The sequence below is a fragment of the Crocodylus porosus genome, unplaced genomic scaffold (genome assembly GCF_001723895.1).
Source record: "Crocodylus porosus isolate Cpor-Errol unplaced genomic scaffold, CroPor_comp1, whole genome shotgun sequence".
Classification (NCBI taxonomy): Eukaryota; Metazoa; Chordata; order Crocodylia; family Crocodylidae; genus Crocodylus; species Crocodylus porosus.
The window spans coordinates 14,015,007-14,033,801 of record NW_017728911.1 but is presented as its reverse complement, the minus strand read 5'-3'; the positions used below and the strand labels follow the sequence as shown (position 1 = coordinate 14,033,801).

General features: G+C 42.1%; 1 protein-coding gene across 2 annotated transcripts in view; it reads right to left on the bottom strand.

Moving 5' to 3' along the window:
- Positions 1-18,795, bottom strand: part of THSD4 (thrombospondin type 1 domain containing 4) — a 639,363-nt gene that overhangs the window by 69,032 nt on the left and 551,536 nt on the right. For both annotated transcript variants that reach the window (XM_019533460.1, XM_019533461.1), the window contains 4 exons: positions 15,810-15,906; positions 11,677-11,919; positions 5,401-5,530; positions 1,763-1,967 (listed from right to left, as the gene is read on the bottom strand). In XM_019533460.1, coding sequence (XP_019389005.1) covers positions 1,763-1,967; positions 5,401-5,530; positions 11,677-11,919; positions 15,810-15,906 — 675 coding nt within the window. The remainder of the gene's footprint in view (positions 1-1,762; positions 1,968-5,400; positions 5,531-11,676; positions 11,920-15,809; positions 15,907-18,795) is intronic.

Below are 18,795 nucleotides of genomic sequence, written 5' to 3'. Positions count from 1 at the left end.
TTTTGACAGAAACCAAAGGCAGATAAATATTAATTTTCTAAATTTTTTAGAGGCCCCACGGATCAGATAGAATGGCCTTGTGGGCCAGATGTGGCCCGCAAGCCATTTTTTTCCCACCCCGATCTAGAAGTACATCTCTCTTATAGTACTGCCATTATTTCTTTCATCATTTTATTCAGCCGATTTGTCGAAACCCTGCTTAGATGTGTGAAACTAGCCAGTACTGTAGCAGAATAACACTAAGGAAAATAAGAAGAAATACTTTTTCTGTCATATTGTGCTTATAACTGGTTGATCTTAAAGTGGAAAGATGCATCATTAACCCCACTTCACAGATGAGAAAAGAGAGGCATACAGAGATCCCAGAAATCACAGAAAATTAGGGACGTCCCTGTGGAATCTCGCTAGGGACAGAATCTTTGGATTTAAGTTGCAGGGTAAAAACAGGTTATTGTCTGTTATTTTCCTATAGAATCACAGCCAATTAGAATTGGAAGGGACCTCAGGAGATCATCTAGTCCAACCTCCTGCTCAAAGCAGCACCATCTCCAACAGATCATCCCAGCCAAAGCTTTGTTTTTGTCTAGCCAGGTCTTGAAAACCTCTAAGGATGGAGAATCCACCACCTTTCTGGGTAACATGTTCCAGTGTGTTACTACCCTCCTGGTGAGAAAATTCTTTCTAATATCTACCTCTAAACTTCCCTTGCTGCAACTTGAGACCATTGCTCCTTGTTTTTGTCATCTGCCACCAACTGAGAACAGTCCAGCTCCATCCTCTTTTGAACAATCCTTAAGGTAGCTGAACGCTACTATTAAATCCCCCCTCAGTCTTCTCTTCTCCAGACTAAATAAGCCCAGTTCCCTCAGCCTGTCCTCATAAGTTATGTCCCCCAGCCCCCTCACAATTTTTGTTGCCCATTGCTGGACTCTCTCCAATTTGTCCACATCCTTTTGGTAGTGGGGGGCCCAAAACTGTAGTGGGGGGCTTCTCTTATGCCATATGCTTTCATTATTTTATTCAAAGGTAAATTAAGCCAAAATTTTAGTTCCAGTGCTGTTATAACTTACATATATAAGTACTAAAACAGTGTTTAATTTATTATATGTATTTAGTTTGCTTCATAACACGGATCAAAAAAATCTCTATCCAAGTCTGTAGATGACTTTACATTGAAATACTACTCCAAACTGCTTACAGTAGAAGAAGTGAACCAAATGCTGCTTTTCAACACCAACGCAGAAAATAATCCTAGATGAAATCAACCTCTGAATAAAAATATGCCCATAAATTATCAAAGCAAACCATTACTGAGCTCTTCCTCCTCATAGATTTAACAGGTAGAACTCAGTTAAAACAGACAGATCATGAATTATATCTTAATCAGCTAAAGCTCCCTTTGCTCAGGGAAATAACTGAGCTCTTCTGCTTTAGCAAGTAATACCATCAATCACGTGGAACAAAATACTAACAAGGCTAGTTTGTGTATGACACTTTTGTTCTGATGGGCAAGTCTTTGAAGTTTTCTCTGGTCCTGAAGAGCACATTATAATTGATCATAAACACACACAGTTCCTTTACGTCACCTACAATCAACTACTACCTATTTTAAAAACTTTTTCCTACATTCCCATCCATGTTTTTTAATCAAAGCTATAAATAGTCCAACAGCATCTGGTTAGAGGCAGCTGAAGGAAAGTTCTACCCCCTTATAGCTTTCCTATGGTTTCATGCTATTCATGTATTAACCATTTCCATTTACCGATGTCCACTCTGTCCGAATTTGCCATTCACTGCAAATCTTCAGTTGGCAAGTGCTAGTTGTTTCTGGCTTTTCCAGGTGATGGCAGCGGAAGAGCTGAACTGTCAGAGTCCGGTTGGCATATATTTGTCGACACAAGACTTGTCGGTGCTGCATACCAAGACCACATGTTTTACTGCATTCAGACCATTCCCCTATATCCCAGCTAATTAAGAGAGGAAAGAGAAAAACAAAATAACTATTCAATGTGAATGCAGATGTTCCCATGCTGCAGAAATTAATCTCATCACAATTCTGATGATAGACAGTGAGATGGAAAAGAGCCTTAAAATATCATTTAAACTTCTGAATATTTCTAAATAATGCTGAAATAAAGAATATGGTAGCATTAGACTGATGTTGTAGCCTTGATGATCCATGAATTATGTGAAAGGCATACTTTATAAATAAATGTAGATGAGCTTTCAAACAAAAGGCATTCTTCATTCTTCCATTTGATAGCATCTAACTTTATTCCAACCATTCAGTTGGTCCAATAAAAAAATAACACCCCAAGTAAATCCTTGAAATATTGAAAATAATATTCTTTAATCTTAAAATAAAGACTATTTATTCTTTATGTATGTAATCATTACATATTTTAAAAGGTGTCTATTTCAAGGGATGGTACCATTAAATCTTTTTAAGAGATACTGAATTGGTTCCAAAGTGCTAAATTATTTAGCGATATGCATTATTAGCACTTAATAGGGGTGCATGATAGATTTTTGGGACCAGTACTGATGGCCGATTTTTTATGAGCCCTATTGGCCGATACCAATCTGATTGCAAATATAGAGCCAAGCAGCATGGAGAATAGCTTTTGGCTGTTAAGTCTGTTGTGGTGGAAGGGGTGGAAAGGGCTGTGGGGGGAGGGGAATATAGAGGCCCCTGTGGTGAGGGAGGGAGTAGGAGTGGGCCTGGGACTGCGGCAGGGGCTGCCTAGCTAGGGAAGGGCAAGGTACAGGACAGAGCCATGAGTGGATTATCCGGGAGTGTAGGGGGAAGGGGGGCAGGCTGCGGCTCTTGCCACTGCACACACCCCAAGAGGACATGGCAGGGTGTGCCACCAGATCTGCAAGTGGAGCCAGGGCAGGCTGCAACTACAGACTAGGGCCAGGGCTGTGCTGGGCTTTTCCCAGTAGTAGGGGCTGGGCTGGGCTGGGCTGGGGTGTGCTTGAGGTGGGAAGTGGTGGTGCTGGGAGGGAAGCTACAGGGGGTGGTTGCAGCCACCCCAAAACTTGCCATAGCTCCCCAAGCCCTCCCTCCCAGCACCACTGCTACCAGGTCTGAGCACAGCCCAGCCCAGCCCAGCCCCTCAGTCAGGAAGAGCCCAGCACAGCCCTGGCCCCAGCTCGCAGCTGCAGCCCACCTTGGCTCCATGCACAGATCCAGGACCACATGCCACCCCATGCCCTCCTGGGGACCGCACAGCAGTGTGAGCCACCATTCCCCCCGGATGAGCCACTCATGGCTCCATCCCATGCCCTGCCTCACCCTGGCTGGGCAACCCTTGCCCCACACCCACTCCCATCCTCACTGCAGGGGCCTCGATCTGCCCCTCCCCCCCACCACTACAGACTTACTAGGCAGATACTGCTCTCCACACTACTTGGGTATGCTCCTCACCGCCCGCACGCTGCACTATAGCTGCACGCATGCATGGGGCATTTATCAGCCACATCAGCCAAAAAAGCCAACTGCCGATACTGTCAATTTTCCTTTTATCAGTGCCAATCCAATATGGGTTCGATGTATTGGTGCACCTCTAGTAGTTAATAGCATCTCCAAAAATTTACAAAAGGAAAATTTCTCTCTCTGTATAAAAGGTAAAGTCTCTAACAAGGATCTTATGCACTTGTTTTAAAAATAACACAAGGAAGGTGCTAGAAAGAGAGAATGGTAAAGGGGTCACCTAAATAGATGTTAATTTACATAAAAAATGAAACCATACATCATGAAAAATGAATAAAGGCATTTAATTGTCTAGATAGAAAGACTGCATTATATGTTGTACTCATTTCAATGGAGATTTCATTTTATTTGTTCACACAAACATTCCATATATTTTATCTAAAAATTAACACACATAGTTTCTATTTTCAATTTCAGTTTCATGCTCAGAAACTTTCACAAATAAGGGAGGTGCATAGTTAACACAAAGGCTGTTCACACTGTGAAGAGAGATATCTGCATTATTTTTATGACTCTTACATTTACCCCAGTTTATCTGCTTGATATTATTCTGACTACACAGTGTTATAGTAAAAGGATTTGTTAGGAAAAAAAAAGAAGCAGGAAATAACAAAAATAGTTAAAAGTGAGCACTGGGCAAAGGAAAATACTTTGTTTCCTTTTGGAACTGCTCTACCTTGCCTCTTAGCTATGTCTCGGACCTTTGGCAGAAAGCATACCCTGGCCACTTGCTTCTGCTCAGTGCATAATGAATCCTGGGAATGAGGCAACGCAGCTGCCTTAGGATATTATGCCAATAAGCATGCCAAGGAAGACAGACTACCAGCAGCCTGTGCCTGTGCTCAGGGCCCCTCTAAGCTACACTGCTAAGCTACATGGCACAGAGGTGGTGTAGACAATCTAGTCCTTCCTTGGGAAGTACCTATTTGCCTGGCTCCAGCCAGGTAATGGGCAAGTTCTTCCTGAGAAGAGGCTTTGGTTCAAAAAGATGCTAGGCCTTTAAGAGTCCTTGCTTGGAATAGAGAGCAGTTGTTCAGAAGTGGTGAAAACACATAGAGGAAGATTCACTGAGAGAGGTTAAAAATGCATCAGGGCTAGTGGGTCAGATAAAGAGGCTCTACAGGATGTGCCTAAGGCAGCTAGACTTGCCTAGAAGTGACAAGCTTTAAGCTGGGCCTAGCAGCCTGACTTTTCTTTTTAAGTTTAAAAACTTTTCCCAGCTTGTTCTGCAACTTTGGGTGAAGGTATGGAAAAAGCTGTCACCCTAACCACTCCCAGGCCAAGGAATTACCTTGAGGCTATCAAATAGAAATGGGCCCATTACCAGACTTGGAAACAGGGGGCTATATCCAGGGATCCAATATAAAAGTGGTAGAAAGTGCAGGACTCCACCTGGAGGAAGATGAAGGCTGAGAAAACATTCAACTAACAGGAGCACTTCAGGGGAGCTACCAAGAACGTGGTATGAGTAGGTGGTGGAGTAGCCTGGAGATGCAGTTGGAAATGAGATGAACCACAGAGGTCTGCTCTGAAGTGCAGTCCTGTCACTAGAATGTCCACAAAGAGACTGGGAGAGAGATCACAGGTGCAGTTTGCCCTTGTACTGTCGTGCCAGTGCAGAAGTGGCTGCATTAAAACTAGGCAGTGGTTGCCAATCTCTCCTTAGTGCCTTATCCCAAATGGCATGACTACTGCTATGGGAAAACTACTGTGTGCTACTGCCATTTCCTCTGAAAGGAATAAAAACCACTAGCTAAAGAAACTGTCAACTGTACTTCCCTGATCTTAGTGCCAAGTACTTGAGTTATTTAGCCTAGTTTCCTACTTAAAACAGCCTTTTTCATGTGCAAAGCCTCAGTGACATTGCTTCCTGTATTTCTCTATAATTTGTGGCACAATCTTACAAGGCTGGACATGGGAAGGTGTTGCAGGCTGTTTCTTCTGGAGTAGGCTTGGTGTTGGTGTCGCAGTAACTCTCAGAGACCTCTTCATGAGTGATTCTGTTGACACAGCGGAAGATTGGGTATTGTGACCCTGAAATGGCGAAAAAAACAAAAAGCAGTAGTAGGCAGTGCAGGTAAAAAGAACATACAGCACACACACGACTGAGCTACAGAAACTAGGATCTGGTGCAAGAAAACAAAAGCACAAAGCTGCAAAAGGCAATGGAAAACAATCAAGATTAGTAATTTATTCCCTGTATATAAACATAAATCTGAATGCTATAGCAACACACTGACTGGAGCTGCCAGCAGTCACATAACACAGGACAGCACTGGAGGAAAGACTAGGTAAAAACACCCTTGAACTGTGTATAGGGAGAACCATGCATAGTGTGGACCTGAAGGTCATTCAGAAGTGGCAGATAAATAGTCTGAACACAAGACTGCAAGCACAAACTCCATGTGTAGCCCCTGATTCAGGCTCCTTTTATGTTCTTGTTCAAGCAACTTGCTCCCCTGGCTTCAAGGTTGTTGTCAGTAAAGTGATATGTTACCTACTTCACTGTGGTTTGGGACAGTTTGATGAGTGATGTAAAGTACTGGAACTGGTGATACTATTAGCTCTTTCCTTATATAATACCCAGCCTTCATATAAGTTCTGTATTATGCAGAAAGATATGCAGCACTCCCCTTGATCCACCCACTCCTTCCCCCCACCCTGATTTACTTCGATCAGGCTCCTAGGACCAGTAGATGCCAGCAAAACCACCCCCAGGAGTGGTTTGTGGGATCAGGGGCAGTTCAGCAACAATGGAAAGGGGAGGGGGGGAGAAGCAGGGTCTGGTGGGATTAGAGAGCCTCTTCAATCCTGCCAACCTCCCCCCACCAATCCCTCTGAGGCTCCCATGGACTCTGTTAGCTCCCATGATCCCCCAAACCTCTCTGTGGACTCTGCTTTCCCCCCTATATCCCCAACCCCCCACAGATTCTGCTAGCCCTTCAATCTCCCTAAGCCGCTCTCAGACCTTGCTAGCTCCCCAATCACCTCCAACATCACTTCCAGCCCCATCCAACCCCCCCCCCAACCATTCTTACCTTAGATTAGGCTACTGGCACCTACCTAATTAGTAATTACTGAGTTAGATGGGGGGGAGGGCATTTTTAACCCAATCTAACCCCCGAATTTCTATCTGTAATATTTGTATGAATCCCCCAATTAGGGTTTGAGCCCTTTCCCCCAAAACCAACAGAAGATTTGCTATTTTTCCCCCCAAGAAGAGCATTGCTGGATCTTTGTTTCTGAGCTGGAACTAGTGAAAAACTATAGGAACCCATATTAAGTTTCTGTGCTTGAAAATATAAGGAACTACAACATGCAACTTCAATAAAAGAGTGTCTGCCAGAGGGAGCTAACATAGGAAACAAGTGGTTTTAGGCTGCTACAGAAGTCTGCTGGCTATCGAAAACTGCACTTCATTCACCCCACTGTAGCTGGCAGTAGTATTTGATGCAAGCTGCTACTTGGTCTCTCAAAGGCAAAATCCATGTCAGTGTCTCCAAAAAAAGTGCACCGAAAAGATTTCCATCCTTGGGTCAAAGTAAAGCAAGGCATTGGCAACCTGTAGAAAATATCTGAGAAAGCAGCTCATAGGATGTTAATACTGCAGCTTCCTCCCTCCAGAAAATATGCCTATCTTTACAGAGCAGGGTAGAGTGCTAACTGAATAGCTCACAGGAAAAGGCAAAAGCTATCACATGACTAGAAGCCTACAAAGTTTTTCCACCATAATTTGATGATAAAATGTAGCAGTGTGTTTTGTTTTTTTGGTGTTTGCAGTAAAGAGTAGTACAAGAAAGCTTACTATAATACTGACACCTTGCACATCTTAGCTGACATGGGTTAAGCCTATTGAGCTAGGAGTCCAGTCATACTCTGACTTGCATGACTGCTGACATCACAAGCCACATGGGTTGAATGCTCAGTTCACTTCAACTCTCTTATCATCTAATTAACCTCCTGGAATATGCAGTCTTAGTCTATCCTCTGTTATTGACTATAACCCACCTTCCTATTATCTCATTTTAATGGCAACTTTTTATAATTCCTTTAATCATGTTAATAGTTTTTTTGCAAGCTCCTGAGCTCATCCTGCATTTGTAAAAAATCCTGCTTTTCTTTATCCAACCAATCGGATAATTATGTGTGCATTTGTGACACACAGGGAGCGAGAGAAACAAGTAAATTAAGACAGCAGTTTGATTTAATTGATGTTGTACTGAAGTTCTGCAATAGCTTTAACTCATGCTCATGATTTTAAATATAATAAGGCAGTTCTGATTAATGTTAAATTTGGGCTGACACGTAGAGAAACAGAGCATTTTAAAATTAAAAATTAAAAGCTAAAATTTCTGCCAAAGTTAAATGTATTCAACGGTATATTTATTCAAGAGTGTTGCATCCCATATTCCAGTTTACAGTAATACTGCATAGAGTGCCATTTTTGTTATCCCAATCCTAATAGAAAGTAAGTAATTTAGCAATCAGCATTGCTCTATATTCATTAGCCTTCTTTTATGAATTGGCTTCTTAATAAAGAAATGAGCACGCTATTTTCTATGGCATCATGGTCACTAAATTATATATTTGGAACTGGCTCTGTAATGTGTTCCATTTACATCTAAGCCAAGGCCTAGATTATGGTTTTAACAGTAACAGCCTGCACTTGCATAGCTCTCTCCCCAGTACAGCCTCCCTCAGGTATCTCTCATTTTCTGTGGTTCCTTTCCTTATCAGCCAACATTACTTTAGAAATACCTCAGTGCCCTCTTGGAGAGGCTAGCAATAGCTATATGGCCTTCAGACCAAGAAATCCACTTCCTCAGCCAGTTCAGCTTTATGCCTCCACCTTGGTATAAGAACTGTTGGACATACCCCCTTCCTCCCCTCCCCACAAAATCAAAGCTTTCTCAAAAGCATTTAAAATATATAGTTTTCCATCCAAACTGACAACTGTGTTGCCCTTTTCCCCATCTGCCACTAAAAAGAACAGGAATGCAGCTTAAGAATTTTTCTTCTTCACATTTTTCATTTTGCCTTTGACTTTCCAAAGTTGACGGCATTTTGAAAACTTAAAGAGTACCAAGAAGAAATGAATAAATTCAGAAAAAGAACTTGGCCTCCTATGTATTTTTGCAGTTATAGACAAAAAGGAGAAGAAAAGGAAAAACTAAAAAATCCTGAAATTTCATAAATTAAAAAAAAAAGGAGGTAGTTTGATTGCATCGTTTTAATGGTGCCGGTGTTTGCACGTGTTGGTGGCATACTGCGTACTAATTCCAGCTGCTGTAGAAAATTCGGTGGTGTAATGCACCTTAAACGACTTTGGGTGCAGCAAACTAAAACTCTTTTGAGGAGCTGTGGAGCGAAGCATCGGGCTCCATGCAGCTCCACGGCTCTGAAGGAAACTCTGCAGGCAGCCTGGCAGCAGCCCAGGAAAACAGGCTCCATTCAACAAAAGTGGCAAGCCTTATTCCCCACCCCTGCCGCCCCCCTCAGTGCCTGCCTGCCTGCCTGCGGGGGCCCGGGGCTTCCCTCTGTGACTGTGGTGCCCCCCGGGACCACCCGAGCCAGGTGCCTGCAGGTGGGTGCTGCCTGGGGGGGCTGCCACTGCTGCGGAGGGAAGCACCAACCTCCCCGGCTTCCCCTGCAGCACAGGGACCACTCCGCCCACCAGCAGCTTGCCCTCCCCTCCCCGCTGGAGAAGCAGGTAAACCATCGGGGTGTGTGCACGACATGGGAGTTTAATCAGCCCTAAATTGAAGCGGTGTTTTTTAAAACTCACTGCTTCAATTTAGGGCCCCGTTTCATCTACACACACATCCCCAAATGCTACCTGGGGTAAAGCTGGCTAGAACATTGTGCTGGCCATATGCTAACCTTATGTCAAAGTTAAAGAAACAGAGGTACCCTGTCTCCTCAGCCTCAGTGATCTGTAAACTAGACACCTTTACTTTTAGTTAGCCATACAAACACTCCAGGCTTAGATTTTGTACACAGTATTCATGCTATCATCAAACTATAGTATATTGCTCTCAAAATTATGATTTCTCCAAACAATTTTTTCAGACTCTGGAACACAAGGGTTAAGGTACCCTCAGAGCTCAGGGAAGGTGGGATTTGACATTCCCATAGTCTCTAATTTTCTGGAGGATTTCTCAGCTCTTTGACATACTAAAAGCTTCCCTGCGACACTAAAAACTTCCCGTGTCATACTCCATGATATACTAAAAGCTCTCATATGAATGATTTTTCACTAGCTGCAAGATCTTTAAAGATACAGCAAAAAGGAATGGTGAAAACTTTCCCCTCGTAATCAAAATGTCCAGCTTTTCTTCTGCAACAGCTGAAAGAAACAACTCTTATTGATGTGTGCAGCTGCATTTTCATGCAGTCTTATCCAAGTTGAATACTCAAGCGTACAATTTTTTTGCACAGAAACTTCAGCTTCCCTCTCTTGAAAATATGATGGTCCAAAGCTGCAGCTGGTGATCTTCACTGATTGCTAAGGAGGTGAGTCTATGCACACCACCTGAGAATTCTGCTATGTGCACTAGTGTTACAGTCAACGCTAAGAGCCAACCAAAATAATTTTGGTTTACTTTTCCTCCTCTCTTCCCACAAATAGTCAGACTTGCAGTAATTCTTTCTTTTATGGGCTTTAATTTTAGTACTATAACACTTCTGCAGTAATATCCCAAAGCAGGACAGGTTTCCTAGTACATTGTCCAGGACCAGAAGGAAATAATAAAAAAGGGAACTTCAATACAGTGTAATTTGCTGTCAGAAATATAATTAGAATTCATTATTGCAACAATGTGCCTAAGGATCAGGATACTATATATGCATTAAGCTTTCATGTGCTAGCTCAGTTTCGTATCTGGGAACAAAAAGAGAAAATTAAACTAAAATTTCCCCCAAAGGAAATAAATTTGCAGAGCAGTTGCAGCTCTCCAACAGCTCAGTGTTCCCTAATTTAGCCAAATACCTTATCAAACCCTTTACATCACCATTCTTAGCTGCTTTCCTGAAGAAAATGCTGCCAGCTGCAAAGAGTATATTACCTTTCCTTTAAGTGAAAATTTAAAATTTCAATTATTCTATTTCAGAAGCACCATATATTTGCCAGATATCTCTAGCAGCTTTACACATTGTAGGTAATCGTATGTTGGTCTGTTTAGGTTTTTAAAAGAAATTGTTTTATTAGGTCTCCAAACTCCTGATAGCCCCATATGGCCCAGGACCCAGCGCTTTGGCAGGGGCCTCATTTCATGGATCATCTGGGAAGCATATGCTGTTGATACTGGGGTTTGGAATATATTTTATTTTGCTAAATTTCAATATCTAGTGTTATACTGTATTCTTCATAAGGACAGAATTTGCAAAACTCCCATTGTGATGTTTTTAATAATTTTTTTTAGCTATCTCCAGGACCAACACACATTGCTTGTCACCTTCTGCTGAAGTATTTGAGCCTTCCTTTCTTGTTCAGAAAGACCTTGCCTTTAAGGTTGATCAAAAACATCAGACTTCTTATTCTGCTACCATTTAGAAGGACGACATACTACGCTTAAAATAGTTTTGCCTCCTCACCCAAAAGGACATTAATTGTTGAGTATTCAAAATACTTCTAATTCACATAATTTATGTTTTAAGGACACCGAACTCTCAGAGGGAACTCTGAGATATAGCTGTCTGAGGGGCTGCTACTAATAAAAAGTGAAAGCCCTACAAAAATAGGAAGATATCAATGTGGGTTAAAAAGTAAGTGGGGAATTTAATGTAGAAAGGGGGAAAAGATGACAAGGAATACTGGGGAAAGCAGAAGTGGTTTCTACCTTAGAGAGAGGTAGCTTGAAAGACAACTTCTCATCCTCAGCCTTAAAAGCCTGGAATATCTCTTTCAGCAACAGATGCCGTTCCCCCCTGCACCTTATGTCCACAGTGCTCTACTTCTTTTCACTTGAGTGTTATTTTTATTGACTATATTTGAACCAACTTTATGTTGCAGATTTTTCTGCTTTTCACCTGTGAGAAACAATAGAGACCAGTGTGTCAAGTTTATGTCTAGTATCTCCAAGGAGTTGCTGGGTTGGGTTTTCTAAACTGCTCTCTCCAGGCTGGAATCTTCCAGAGTGTAATATAACATATATTCTGTGCACGCGCTGTGAAGTACTTACCTTTCCCACATGTGGTTGTGCACTCCGTTGTTCCAATCTGTTTCCAGTTGTAGTCTCGGTTTCGCCTTGGTGGCTGCACAGCAGGCACCTGGTTTTCTGGCTGATGAGAAGGAAATCTTCCTGGTTGAATAACTGGAAAGGTCCCTGCTGACTGTTCAGGGTTAGCGTCTGTCTCCCTTTGTAAATCCCGATCTTCCTCATTTTTACCGTCTGGCACTTCTAACTGGCCATTGAATGGCTCCCCTGGGGACAGGCAACAATAACAAATTAAAATAATGAGCATCTTTTGCAAATATTATCCAAAGTGGATGGTAATTAGTAGCCATAACCATGGTCTATAGAGTTGTCCAGCTTGGAAATAGCTTTTATCTGCCATGAACAGATTTACTGAATTATTTCATAAACAAAAACTGCTGCTTTTGAATAAGCCACCCAGTTCTCAGCAAGGAAACACACAAATACAACCATGAACATTCACTGCTGTTTGTAATCCAGTTACTGCACCCAATGTCAATCAAAGTTTCCCAAAGACTTTTTGCACTAGGCTCTGTAGTCTGTGTGCCTCCCAGTGTCAAAATCCAGCTGCTCCTCATTAAAAATAGTCTATAGAAGCCATTACAAATCTGACAAGGAGAGTTACGAACATGAAAAGTGGTCCTCAATTCACTTGCAATTTTATATTTTCCTTCAGATTTCATTACTGGTACATTTAACACATCTCTTTGCTGTAGAATTTTTAATACAAGCTGTCGAGAGGATTTTAGCTTTTGAAGCTTAGAAGTTTTGTTTCCCTAGGTTAGGAGAGAGAAAGAGAAATTGAGAAAGATTCTTTCAAAATATCAAGAGACAGAAAAAAGTATATTGAATTTTTTAAAAGCAGACACAACAACTTGATATGTGATAGTAAAAGTTACAGTGTGTTTTTATCCCATGTAAGATATTAAAGACACAATACTGGAGTGACACGTCCTGACTATGATGTGGCCAGACATGCCTCTAAGATACAATCCTGGGGTGCTCTCTCATCTTTTGAGGTACCCTTCAGATCCAAACCCCTCCCTGCTGTCTACTGCTTGACCACTGAGAACCAGCTGAGATATGCAAGGGGCCAACCCCACGGCATGTGGTGCCTCAGCTGTCCCAGCCTTGCCCAGGCCTCGCCAGCTCTTAGCAGGGGATTTTGCCATCTAAAAGGGCCACACCCTATTGGGCCATATGCTCAGGAAAGGTGCTTCCTCTCCCCCATCAAGAAGGCTGCCTATATGGTCAAATGTTCTACAATCAGCCTGCTTGCAGATGTGAAAACAACATCCCCCCTCCCCCTCCAAATGGTGCTTTAACTTCAACTCAGCGCGCTGTGCCAAGCCCAGCACATGCCCAGAAGAGGCACTGCAGTAGCTGGACCCAGCTCGCCCAATGTTGGTATAGATTGGGCACTTTAGTGGGGATTTTTCGCTGCTTTTATCTAACAGCTGAGTGAATCACCCCACTGAAGTGCCCAATCTACACAGACGCTGCAGAATATCTAACTAACATGCTGCTTGCTCCAGCAAAGTGCAGTTTGTTGGTTTTTTTTCACATTTGTCAGCAGCCTCAGTTAACACTGACGCTAGGTGGCTAAAAATATAACAAAGAAGACTTCTTACAAAACACAAGAACAAGAAAAAGAAAGCCATAACCCTGTGTTGAGATACAGACAGAGATAAAAAAAAGAAAAAGGAAAAAACTATGCTCTCAACTTGCAGCACGGGAGGTTTAAGTTGGATATTAGGAAAAATTCTCTCACTAGGAGGGTGGTGAAGCGCTGGAAGATGTTACCCAGAGAAATGGTGGAATCTCCATCCTTGGAGGTTATTAAGACCGGGCTTGACAAAGCACAGGCTGGAAAGATCTAGGTGGGGATGGTCCTGCTTTGAGCAGGAGGTTGGACTAGATGACCTCCTGAGGTCCCTTCAACCCTAACTTTCTATAATTCTATAAGAAAATAACAGAACAATAACCAGCTTTTATCCTGCAACTTAAATCCATGGATTCCAGCCCTAGCCAGCTTCCATAGATTAAAAAGAAGTTTCTCCATCTACCTCATTGCCAGACCTGCAATTTCTCCTGCCAATTTGCGTTACTCAGCCTGCTCCACTCAGACTCCTGGCCTATACCCTGAGAAAACTGAAGACAAGGCTTAAGTACAGTTGCTTATCTGGGTATTCATGTATGTCACCTTTTACATTTTTGAGAGGCCCACACTATGCACTATTCAACTTCTTACCCCCTCAAATTTGCATATTTATCAGTGCAGAAATCTTTCCTGATCTATTAAGTCAGAGAGAATATGTGCATCCTTTCAGACATGGAGATTTGCTAATCCAATGTAGTCTCTCTTCCCCTCAAACGTTTGACTGGTCAGGTTTTAAAATGCAAATTCAAGGGAGACAATAAACAACTTAAGTCAAATGCTAACTCTTAAGTCATTACTACTCTTCAGCCATTTAGGACTGGAATCTTTTTTAGAGGTCAAAGAAATACATTGTTTACTGCTTGAAAATCTTTATCATATTGTGAAATCCTAGCCCTATTATAACATAAAACAATACAGTTTAAACCAAATACTGCAAGACACATATACACAAGGATGAAAGGGTAAATAAATCTTGACGCTACCCTTGTGTAGACATTACACATGCCATAGCAGTAAAACAAACTCAAGAACCCTGCAAACTCCCAAGTTCATGACCCCTGGGCTAGGGACTGACATTACACATAAATCAGTTTAAGTGATCAGAAACTGGTTTAAAGCTGTAACAGAACAGATGCTCAGTGCACATAAACCAGTTTGAAAATGGCTGCAATCAGTTTGAGATAAGCCTGATACTAAATTTAACCAGGCTTAACTGATTTGGGTAAAACTGGTTTATGCAATGTGTATCCCACACCCCTTGCTAGTTTAAGATAAACCAGACTCCCCCAGCATCCTGGCATGCTCTCCGGGCTGGGTGGAGCTCTCTGCTCCACTGCAGAGCTGGCCCCTCCTCTCTGCTCCTTGGTTGCAGCTCTGGCAGAGACATAGCCCCCTGCCACTCCCAAGTCATGCTGGTGCCCCTTACTCCTAACCTGCAGCACCCCATCGCTGCTGGTACCCCATACTCCTGACTCACCGCCGTCCACCACCCTGGCTTCCCCCTGCCCTAACCACCTCACACCTTGCTGCTTGCTGGATAAGCATGGATCCCCCCCATCTCCCACAGCACAGATGCCAGTCACATGGTATGCTAGCTAATTCCAAGAGGTGTCTGTGTGTGCATGTCTCCAGTTTCACTGGAACAGGCAGACAGAACAGTGGCCATTTAGGGCTTTTGGAGCTAATCAACAAGTCAGCTGGTAAACTGTTTAAGAAGAGTTTGAATTAATGGAGAGAGGCTTTGTTTTTGTTTTGCTGATGAGGTGATAATCACTGATATCAGCCCCCTGCTGTCTTGCTGGTCTGTCAGTTTGCTGCAGACAGTATAAAGAAGCAGGGAGAGGGAGATTGCAAAGGTCTGTATGTCAACAGATGCATGCACTGCACACTCTTGCTTGCTTCAGAGTGCTAATAGGGGGCTGGGTTCTGGCAACACTCCTGCGCCTTGAGCAGCCAGCAGGGAAAAGCCTGGGACCATGCAGGCAGACGTCCCTAATCAGAGGTCCTGCCCAGGCCTGGCCACGGCCTCCTCAGCACTGTGGAAGGAAGGGAGGGCTGCTCTAGCACCCCTCTGCTTCTAGCCTGAGCGACTGCAGGCATGTGCCTGAATTTCCTCAGTCCAGAGAGAATGTCTGCCCGGTTACAAATCAGTTCAACCTAACCAGGTTAGACTAACTTGCAAAGATTGAATCAATTCAGGCTCAGGCTTTCTGAATGTCTGTCCCTAACCCTGGAAACAGAAATCTAAGGCCAGGTCCTCTGCTGGTGTAAAACAGAACAACTCCATTCAAGTCAATGAAGCTATATTGGTTCAGAGAAACTGAATCTCTGGGGTGAAATCTTGGCCCCACCAAAGGTAATGGCAAAACTATGTTTGACTTCATTGGGAACAGAGTTTCACCTTTGCCCCGCAACATTACTGACTGTGCTTAATAATTTAAAATGATGAAAAATTTACCTGGTCTTCTGTGAGCAGGCAACTGAGAGCTGATGATGTTAGCTCCTGGGATGATATACTCATAGTGTATACCTGGGTTAGGCTGCTGATGTATCATCTAAAAGGAAATATGACCAAATTAATGTTACCCCGATCAAAACAATTACATAATTACTTCATCTATTGGTTACATCATTCATGTTTAAGATGTATTTCTGATTAAATATATTTCATCCATGGCACAATTTTTGATCTCTTCAGAGAGGACGAAGGTTTGTTTAATGTGCGTCTCTGAAAAGTGAAAAAAACCCCCCAAACCTGTAATTTGTTCCTGGAAGGATGACACAAGTAAAGAAAAGAAGGGTTTCTACACTTGCAAAATTGTTCTAGATTATAATGGCAATGGATATAGTCAGGTGGTTTTCTAAATCCCCTCCTGTGAGTAACTGCATGATATGGATGTGTTGGTTCAAGTACAAAATATGCAACTACAGTAGTAATGGGTACTCTTTTTTGGACACTCCTGACAGATGGGCCAGGAGTGAAATAACTGACCCACCCAGAGGCCACCAAATTACTGCCAGGTGTAGAGACTTGACAGATAACTAAGACAAGTTAAACAGGAAGGAAAGAAAGGAGGAGAGAAATAGGGAGAAGGAATAAGGAAGGAAAGAGGATTTACATTTCACTGTAAATCCTAGTGCCCCAAATCCAGGTAGCACTCTCTTTATGTGTTCACCAGACATACCTGGGCTGGGCTGAGTATGTATAAATAGTACATGTTTGTTAATCCAACTGTGCCACCTCATAAATCAAGCTGCCTTTTATAGCAGTGTAGTGCAGCACGTACCAATGTATAAGAAAACAGCTAGTAGAATAGTTTAAAATGTTTATATTTGCATAGGATTTCTAAAAGAATCATTTAAAACAAGGCTGAAATAAACATATAGCAAGTCCACACAAGCCTGGGAGACTGTATGATGGACAGAAAGTTGTGCTTGCCTTCCAAACCCCTCTACATTACTTCAAATTCATTTTCAGCTAACTGGACTGAACATTTCACATACAGCAAAACTTGTTGATTAGGTCCCATGGCTTTTACAGATGAACAAAGTGATTTTTCCCATGTCTTCAGGTGGGAACCACAAGTATCTTTGCTATATAAACAAAGACAAAGTTTAAACTTTTATGTATTGCAGTACTAGCAATTTAGATGAGTCTTCCATTAAAGTCAATGGGACTCCTTGAGTAAGTGCTCACTAGCCTAAGACTACCACAATAATGCCCTTTAAAGCTTTTGGCAGCCTCTGTGATTGTTTTCACTACCATAATGTTGCAGCAATTAAAGTGTTTGAATCAGAAGTTACAGACACTATCAACTGCTGATTACATTTATCTGGTCACAGTGACTTTAATACTTGCTGCTGCTCACAATGTTGCCTTTGAAGGACATATAACTCAGCATGGATTGCTCTGGCTGGAGCTTGACATTTCACTTCAATTAAAAATTCTTATTTTTCAAGAAAATGACAACCACAGCCTGCAGCAGTTATCTACACCAGTCTTTTGGTTATAGCAGAATAAGTGTTAAAAAGAAAAAATTCATATGACTCACTACAGCCCTTGTACCAATAGGTTTGTTTTACAATAATGACAGCCATGATGGGATCTGCTAAATTCAGAGTTAACCCAAGTGATACCTGTTGAACGATAGGATAATACTATGCAAGCCTTCCTGTGTGAGCCGGCCATTCCTACACGGCTTTTTAATTTTAAAATACACTTACTTAGTGTCCATCCCTGAGAGGAGCTCATATGGATTTCAGTGGTGAACAGAGTGCTCCCCACCTATCAAGGGTATGATCAGACCTGTGATCTTTGGATAATTTCAAAAATAGCTTTTCTATGGAACCCCCAGTTTTCTTATAACATTTCCAATGACAACTCATAGGGCCATATAATAACTCCATAAAGACAGTAGTTGGTAAAGCCTGTATGAAAATGCTGTCCTTGGGCAGATCTAAGATTTTGAAAAAGGTGTGGGGGGATACAGATGGTGTAGTGCTTCATCACATATATTACATAATACATATTGTCCTCTCATTAAAAAGAAACTAAAAGCTTTACTAACAAGCCAGAGCCCTAGGGCTATCTTTTTCAGTGCAAGATTGAAACAAAACCAAAGATAGCTTCATTGGAATGTGCATTAATTTGCTATATATATTATATTTTATGTATAAGAAAACCCAATGAACTAGGCAAAAATTAACCAAAATATGTTGTTTCATTAGTCCTGTAGTCACTGGAATTAAATATACATCTCTTTTTTTCAGATTCATAAAACAAAGTCTAGCCTTCTTGAGCATCTTGACAGTGCATCCAATCCTTCACTGAAAGTTATTTCCACACCTGAGTTAATTTTTACTTGAGTTGTTTGTTTCCATACCTAAGATAATATTTCGAGCTACAGTTAAAAACAGTTGGCAAGGCTGTAAAATAGGAGCTACTTTACCAGGAACAGCTAACAGAGCGCAGAGTTGCAGAAGAAAGGATAGCTTGATTCATGGAACATCAAGGCCATTAAAAAGGAGAGAGGAACTGAACACCCAAAGGAATCAGTTAGATAATAACGAGCTATGAAATCAACTGACTCCCTCCATTCCTGAATGCTGCTGCCATTGCCAGGCACTTCATTTTAAACTTTGATGAAGAAAAAATCAAATGGGGGGGTGAAAATGCACTATTGCACTCCCCCTTCCTCTGCCCCCTGGATCCACCCTAGATGCTGTCATAGATTTCCTCTGAAACCTCTGTAGTTCTGATCATAATGTGCCTCAATGGCATTAACTGGAACTGCAGAACAGTTTTGTTATAAAAACTAACATTGTAGTATTTGTGCAATTACTATTTTATCTAGGGTTACCATATTTCCAGTTTCAAAACAGATGACATCTAGGGGAGGTGGGATGGGGGAGGGAGTATATGATTGCGGGGGGGGTGATATGCC